The 9,260-nt window shown below is 29.5% G+C and overlaps 1 protein-coding gene across 1 annotated transcript in view; it reads right to left on the reverse strand.

The window, feature by feature from the left end:
• Nucleotides 1–9,260, reverse strand: part of hlk (hulk) — a 37,662-nt gene that overhangs the window by 6,913 nt on the left and 21,489 nt on the right. Inside the window, exons 12-15 of the mRNA XM_011502404.1 lie at nucleotides 8,795–9,109; nucleotides 8,084–8,413; nucleotides 7,550–7,870; nucleotides 7,216–7,398 (exon numbers count right to left, since the gene is read on the reverse strand). Of these exons, the coding sequence (XP_011500706.1) occupies nucleotides 7,216–7,398; nucleotides 7,550–7,870; nucleotides 8,084–8,413; nucleotides 8,795–9,109 (1,149 nt within the window). The remainder of the gene's footprint in view (nucleotides 1–7,215; nucleotides 7,399–7,549; nucleotides 7,871–8,083; nucleotides 8,414–8,794; nucleotides 9,110–9,260) is intronic.

Here is a 9,260-nt window from a genome sequence, read left to right on the forward strand (position 1 = left end):
GCCGAGTATATGTAGAAAAAGAACAAGTGAGTTAAATGAAATGTTACATCATAAATGTGATAACGGAATTCATAAATAAATTTAATATTAACATGATTAAAATTATATCACGCTGCTCTTAACACGATAAGCAAGCTTATAAAAGCCACGTGCAGTGTTATTATTATAACAAGTTAAAAAAAAAAAAAGGAACCAAAGGTATAAATTATATTAATTATATTTGTTTTTGCCTTTTAGAGAAAAGGGTTCGTTGCTGTAAACAAAGAAAGATTAGCGCGTTGAAGGCAATTACAAATGATAACGCTGTGTACAAAGTAAAATTACAATTTCACTCTTGCAATAAATACAGTTAGTAGATGACGCTTTATATATACACATATATATGATTATATGAATATTCAAATATATGCATATTTACATGTAATATTAATTATTTTTAGTTTAAAATAAATTTTTTTTTATAGCTTTTATGTATATTTCACACTACGTATGAACGAAATTGCCCAGCATACGTATCAATATACAATATTAAATAAATAAATAAATTTAAGATTTCTCAAAAATTTTTCAATAAAGACAGGAAATGTAATATAAGAAATTAAATACTAATTAGATAAGAGAGAAATTATTCATTGTTTTGTATAAGTCGGTTGTGCGAGTATGAAATATTATTCCTACCGCATTTAGTTGGGAAATCTAAAAGAACTGCTGATTTTGTTTGGTTTTGTTTTGTTTTGTTTGTGATTTTTTGACAGTCTGGAGTCTCGAGAATACTGTGGTATTGATGATGATGGCTGATTATTGAGCGCTCGACATTAGACTCTCGATGATACTTCTGGCTCTATATCTTCATGAAGTTCGGTAGACCAGCAACCACTGGAAAAGCCGAGACATATCGTTCTATCTTGAAGCTCTCTATCACTTAACATTTATTAATATACTTTTGTTTTTAATCGTTTATTTGTGTGTGTGTGTGTGTGTTTTTGTTTTTCGTTTTTTGTTTCTTTGTTCTTTGTTCTTTGTTTTTGTACTTCTACGTCCATTGTCAACTTCAGCATCCGTCGTCAAGATAAAAGCGGGCGAAGCTCGCGATCGTGAGAGAGAAAGGTGCGAGATGAAGCAGCGGAAGAGAATAAATATACGAATCGTGTTTCGTTTTTCTGGTACATTCATCCCCTCCTCTATGCATGCACGCACACACGTACCCGCAGATGTACACGTACGCCCATGCATAGATGAAAAATGCGTGCGCGCAAACACGAGCATACGCAGGATAAACCACGTTGTGCACGTGCACATCACAAAAGCATACATGGGCACACGCACGATATACATGTAACGTTTCAACGTTCTCGATCTAACGTCCCACCCAATCAATGCAAAAGCATTTCTCCCACTGTCTCTCCTCTCTCACTCTGTATATTCGCATAATCGGAAGAAGGCATTGAGCACGTTGCTTTGTGCGGGTCTGACTATCCAGTGCGGTCACTATTATCATTACCAGAATAACCATAGTTAATAGAGTCGAATTTTAATGGGGGTCGTATTGGTCTCACTGTCTTTATATTTTAAATTTGTATAAAAATTGCTCTAGTACTTTGGTTGCTCATCATTTTTGTCTTTGTTATTCGTGATAGTTACCGCTTCCAAAAAATCCCTTCTTCGCCTTAACACTCTCTTTTTTCGCTTTATCCTCCTTTTTTGGAGGGGCCGCTTGCTGAGTCTTACGGCTGTCCTTGGCGGAGAGCTTATTAATGGGTTTGAGGGCCGGCGGTGAGGCTGTCGCGGCTGCCACCGTTGACGTAGAGGTGAGCTTAGGCCTCTTTGGCTTGTTGTCTTGGGCTAGTTTTGGCTTCCCTACGGGACTGACCTTGGCCACCTTCGTGCCGCGCGCCACCTTCGAGGGACAGCACTGGTATGGCTCATATGAGGGAATCGTGGGTTTCGCGCGTTTAGCTCCCATCCCGATGTAGAAACAGCCGTCGCCTGCAGTAAGCAAATATTCGAAGGTCAGACACAAGAGTTGAGTATAATGTCATTTACTGAGTAGATGAGATAAAAAGAAAAAAGAAAAAGATGAGATAGATAGATAGATGGCGAGAGAGTGGATGAGCGTGTGGGTGTACGTGTGCGTGAGCATGAATGAGACGGATAGTATAGGCGTAACAGGTAAATTCAACGAGCTTTACAAAGCTTTTAGGCGCGAATAGTTTATTTATTTAGTTTTCTTTTTCGCGCGCGAATTCATCGGTACGCTGATAAATAATATTCTTTCTTTATCATAGAAATATTCTGTATTCGATAAAATTTATTTAATTATCTATTATTGCGTTTATACAGTAAATTAATATAAATTTTTTGTTTTATATAAATCGCGTTGACATAGAAATTTTTTTTTTGCATTGTTACTAATACTTCGAGTATTGGAAAATTTGATAAAAATCTTTATGTAATTATAGGTTCAGAATAAAAGAATTTGTTATAATACTAGTGTTGTAAAAATTTAATTTGTCGCTGTATCCTCGATATTATTGATTGCACTATAAGCAAATTGGATTATTTATTTTACTTTTCATGAAAATTATACTGCAATCTCACATCATATACATATATAATAGACATAAAAATATAACAATATTATATTATATGCATTTTTAATATTGTTTTGTTTATTAGTGTATTGATGGAAATAGTCAATATTGCGTGATGTGAGATTGATGAAATTAATGAAAGATAAGTAAGTTATTAAAGAGGAATTTATGAAAATGTTAGTGGAAAAAATTTTATATAGACGAACAGATGCTTCACTACAATTTCAATAAACGCGAGCAGCAAAAGCGAAACGTGCAAATAATCGTGGCCCTGTTCAAATTAACGCGTAGTTAATTGAAAAAATTAATTAATTATTAAAATTAACGCGTAGTTATATGCAGAGATTACAGTAACTTCGCGCGATATATGCATATATTTCAGCAAAGTCGAAGAACTTCTCGTTATGCGTGTTAAGCTTTATTGTTTGGCTACTTTGCAGATTTACGAGAATATAAATCATTTATTGTAATTAATGCATGAACATTAAGAGAAAAATTAAAGTTTCAAGCCATTGTGAATTATGAGATTAGCGCAAAATAGTCAATTTCAAATCTTTTAGAACATACGTCGATATAAGATAATAAAGGACATTAAAATAATACTGCTATTTAAACTCTTGATCTAATTGAATATATAACTCTATAGAATATATGATTATTATATAATTATTACATTATATGATTTATTGATAAGACTTATAGTTATTTGTTTTTAATATCCTTTATGATGAATGAAAAGGAAGTTTTGTTTTAATAATAAAAAATTAAAAGAAAATTATTGCTTTTTCTTGTAAAATAACATATTAGCGTTCAATAATTTGTTATAATTTAAAACTATAATTTAGCCGGTTGGATGATAATATCACGATTTATTTTCTATGAATAAATGCAAAACTAACTACAGGCGACAGGCTGTAAAAATCAACATAAATAATATCGCCAATGTGAAATCCACCAACTTGATGATTTTCAGGGCAATTATTTATGACAAATAAATCGTTAATGTAAATAATATATAGAATAAATAATTGAGAATCTTAATAGTTTGGTAAGCTAATTATTACATGCAAATAATATCATTTAGTGACAAATTAATGTCAGACAAATTGATAATTGTACATAGATAATCGGCAGCACTTCGATGTCATAAAATCATAATTATGGCTTTGACGTTCACAAATGCGATATTCGTTGACGTTAGATTGAGGTTCAAGGGATTAAAACCATTTTTCGTGCACAAAATATCCGTCGTCGTGGTCCTTCAAATATTTAAATCTTCCTCGACGACCTAATTTTATTTTTGGGTATTTAAAAAAATCTTACGCATTTTATCTAGCAAATTTATATTTTCTTTACTATTGGCTACGCTAATATTAATTTTGCACATAGTTGCATCTATTATGAACTGCTGAATGTCGAACCATCGACATTTGCTAATTGTAATGTGTATTTGTTTCAAATGGTATAAATCAATTCCACTCTCCAAACAATGAAAACATCTATAATGTGTCGATGTCATGTGATGCTCATCTTGCTTGTTGAAAGCTTTCTGCTCCGATTACCTTTGCCCATGTTATCTTTTACAGCTTCACTTGTTGATACTGATGAATCCTCATCATCTTCATCGTGGTCGTTATCATTAAAATTTCCATCTTCACCACTACAATCGTCTTCTTTATCTTTACGTTTGGTATTATCCTTAACTCTATAGTCTCCATCATTGTCGTCGTCCTCGTCGTCGTCTTCGTCGTCGTTCTCATCATCATCATCATCATCATCATCATCATCATCATCATCATCATCATCACCAGCATCATCGTCGTCATCATCATCAGCTTCATTGTTCTCAACCGCATCATCATCATCATCATCATCATCGTCATCATTGTCGTCGTCGTCGTCGTCGTCGTCGTCGTCGTTGTCGTCGTTATCGTCATCATTCTTAGTAGTGTAACTATCTTCATTATAATTCTCATTTTTATCATCCTTATTATTGACGTTCACGTAATGGTCATCATATTTTGTATTATTATTATTATTATCGGTGCTTGCGACAGTATTAATTTTCTTTGGTTCATTTCGTTTATTAATGATATTATTACTTTTTGGCACTGTATTTTTACTTTTTGGTAGTATACGGGTTTTTTGAGCACGACCACCACCATCATTATCATTACCTGTATACGAACAGCACCAATGTTCAAGTATGATTAACTCGTTCAATAAAAATACTAAAATTCCTATATTCATATTTTTCTAATGCATTTCAAGTTTGTTCGCTTTTATTTATATATTGATTTATTTTGTAAAGAAAATTAAGATCGATAGTAATATTAAGATAACTTTATCGTAATCTAAATATAATTATATTATACCTGAATGTTTAAGAATTAATATCTTTATATATTATACACGATTGGAAATTGTCGTGAAATTCAAATAATTCAAAGAAAAAATAAAATATAAAAAAGAAAGAAAGAGTGGATATTAGAAAGACAATGAGGAAAGTAAAATACAGTATATAATGCGAAGAGGATTAAAAGGAGACGAATATAACGAAAGGATGAGAAATTTTAAGAAGATTAAAATGTTAGAGTTAACGTAAGCGAAGCTGCGTCACTTTGAAGGTATAATCTTTCTATAAATTTGAGTCTATTCATGAGATCAAGATACACGATTTTAAACTAATCGCTTGTCCTTCTTTATGACGCTGTAAAATGCATTTTAATTCTTATATAATTAATGTAAACGTAGTTCGTGAAAATAAGAAAAAAGTGTAAAAAAAATATATTAATGACTAGTACCAAATAAACGAAACTAGTAGTTAATTTATAAAAGTGTTTTTGTCAAGAAGCAGCTTTTCTTGCGCAATAAAGCATAATTCTTAATTTGTTTTAAATCTTATCAATGAATTGATCTATAATTATATGTGTATTGTGAATAGTTCTTATATGATGCAAAAATTATGAATCGAAAAATTATTTGTAAATGTTAAGGTTTGTGATTACGGTGAGCGCGGCGGTGGCAACGTGATCGGCGTTATCACAATTGCTCGTGTTTGATAATTGTAATCCGGTGGTATCGTTACGATCGAGATTAGAGTCACAACGAATAGTACGCCAGTGATAATAATCATCATTCTACAAATCTCCTTACTTTTCTGATCGATTAGCCATTCCAGAACTTCGTCTTCTTTCTTAAGATTACCTATAAAAGTTACACATAGCACAATAAGGATGAAGCTTTCTTGATTTGTGATTCAAATTCTATCTTTTTATCGATTAAAATCAATGATTAAACTTTTGAATTATTATAATATTTTAAATAATTTATGTACAATTAAAAAAAAAAAAAAAAGAAATTAAAATAAATAATTTGTTACACACAAAAAAAATACATTCTTCTTACCTCAATCATTTAATTGCTACATTTTATAAACGAATTTATTTAAAAGTATATGTTATGCTTACCTTTAACGAGGTTGGAACATATATGTAACTCTATGTAAATTATTTAAATAAAATACAATATTTTTTATAATAAAGCTCTACCTATTTCTACACATTTTACATGATTATTAAGAAAATTTGCATATATTATCAATATTTACACATGGCATAAAATGTCTAAAAACAGAATTAATCTTTCATTCAAAATTTTATAAAAAATTTAAATTATATGATTGATGTATGAAAAATGTATAAATATTCTTATAGAATGTTTGAAAATATAATGTACGATATTGAGAAAGTTTGAAAAGGAAAAAATATCTTATATTTAAATCGATATTCATAAAAAATTGTGTTTTAATATTGAAATTATATTTTCAAACTATATTTTTAATAATATTAATAATTAATATTTCATTTCAGTTCATTACTAATATTGAATGTGATTATTGTATAAATATGAAATTAATATATGCTATTATGGATTTTATTAATGTTTATTTTTATATACAAATAAGAGAAATTTATATTATAAATTTTTAGTTAAACTTTTCCTAATTAATTATTTATTGGTAGTAAAATACTACGATTCCTGTATACATTACAAACATTTTTTTGGATAAATGTTTGGAAAGAAAATGGTATACATTATGAAGATAAATGCAAAATTAATGGAATTAATTAAAAATGAATAAAATGAGTTTAACTTTTAATTTTGAATTTATTCAATTGCTTACTAAGTTATATATAATGTTTGAAAATATTTTTCAGTTTTATAATGTATTTTATTCTTTTAATCATTAAATGCATAATATAAAATATTCAGTTCAATGTATAAAATTTAATTGCGTATGTCAATTTTATTTTATATCTACTTTTTTAGAAATTAATATGCATACATGCATACATACATGCATACATACATGCATACATACACGAACCCACGCACACACGCATACATTCACACACACGCGCACGCATACACACGTACAAACATACACACGCACGCGCGCGCGCGCACACACACACACACACACACACACACAGACACAGACAAACACATATGTATATATATAAATATATTTGCAGATACATGTTTTTATGGTGAAATTAGTTATGTTGCTAAAAAAAGAATCATTGTTAATGAGTGGCTTGCGGATTTGAAGTTTTCTTACCGTCGTACATGATGGGTACTCCAGTTTCGTAATATACTAGAGCTGGAAATGAGAATATACCAATTTCTGCTGCAAGTTTAGCATCTTTCGATTTAACAAACTGAATGCCATGTTTATCAGTGTCGTCATCAATTGTCTCGAGCTCTTCCAGAATCTCTTTACAAGATTCACAATCATCATCATCTATAAATAATTGTTGTGTAATTAGCATAGTACATGAAATTGTTTTTTAATAGTCTCTCTCTCTCTATATATATATATATATATATATATACACATATATATTTAGTGGTAAATTGTAAATAAATATAATTTATAAGTAAATATATCTTACAGAAAAATACAGCGAGATGTTCGACATCGTTAATAAGAACTTGTAAGGTTTTTCGATCAACATTTTCGATGATGTCAGGTGTCGACGTGCGCAAATTGAGAACCCAATCTAAAATATCCTCTTCGTGCATTAAATCACCCGTATATATTTGTCGGAACTTGTGTCTATAGAAAGCTAAAGCGGGCAAATTGGAAAGATCGTATTCTTTATCAATGCCTTCATCCGAAATTTTGACAAAGTCAATGTCTTTTTCTTCACATTCTTCATCAATGTTTTCGAGCTCTTGAAGAATTTTCTGACTTTTTTTATCACCTTCTTTATCTTTTCATAAACAAATAAAAACATATTCTATCGTTATATTGCATTATTAAGTAAAAATAATTTTAATAATTACTTTTACATTTAATTTTTCAAATTTTTTAGTCAATAAATTTAACATATCATTGTTACTATGTATGTAAATTTCAAAATGTTATAGAAAAGAAAACAAAAAAATTAATCCATTTAACGGTTGCTTCTTAAATGCATACTTACAAAAGAAAACAACAACGTAATCATTTTCGTCGAGAATATTTTCCAACATTTTTGCATTAACTTCCTCAATTTTTCCAGGAATTTCCAGAGTATTTTCATCCGTGAGCCAAGAAAGTACTTCATCTTCATCTTCGATATCACCTTTATAAAGAAGTGGCTCTTTATTACGGAAGAATGCTAAAGCTGGCAAATTCTTTATTCCGTATTTTTTTGCAACGTTTGTATCTTCTGTCGTGACGAAAACAATACCCGTCTCATCTAGTTCATCGTCAATGTTTTCCAATTCGTTCAAGACCTTTTCACAGTCATCGCCATCATCGCAATTTCCAGCTAAAATTATCGAATTATTTTATAATGTATTTTACAATGTGCTTTAAAAAGTTTACTTTAATTTGAAAATTTTTAATATGTTTTAGAATTCAACATTTTAAGTGTCTATAATTTTTTGGGATTTTTATTAGCTTTTTCATTTTCGACTAACTAAATTTCTTTTGCCAGTAGGACAAAAATGTGATTAAAAATTGTGTCTGTAATGTAATTAAGGTAAAGGTTTAAATTTAAAAAATTTTTATTTTATTTAATCTTTTTTCTTTGTTTTTAGTAATTTTGGTGTTTTTTTTTTATATAGAAATTATTCAAATGTGAAATAGCAAGGAAACTCATATGTTTATAATATTAAATCAAAATTTAACAAAAATAGTGAAAACTTACTAAAGTATACAACAACGTATTCGTGTTCATCGATGAGGTCAGTAAGAATTTCATCCGTAACTTCTTCTATTGTAGCAGTATTTTTTTGCTCGATAAGCCATTTGAGTACTTCATCCTCATTAAGGAGATCCCCTTCATAGAGTGCTGGTATCTTATCCTCGAAATAAACGAGAGTTGGAAGATGATCTATCCCATATTCTTTCGCTTCAGCATCATTGTCCATACGAATTATGACAATACCTTCTTTCTCTAAGTCGTCGTCTATATTCTCCAATTCATTCAAAATTCGCATGTCTTGTTTATCGTCTTTATCATCTATAACAATAATTGCAATATATTTTACATATTGTTAGTATTATTATTTTTATTATTATTATTTTTATTATTATTATTTTTATTATTATTATTTTTATTATTATTATTTTTATTATTATTATTTTTATTATTATTATTTATTATTATTATT

Source organism: Ceratosolen solmsi, unplaced genomic scaffold, assembly GCF_000503995.2.
Source record: "Ceratosolen solmsi marchali unplaced genomic scaffold, CerSol_1.0 scaffold39, whole genome shotgun sequence".
Lineage (NCBI taxonomy): Eukaryota > Metazoa > Arthropoda > Insecta > Hymenoptera > Agaonidae > Ceratosolen > Ceratosolen solmsi.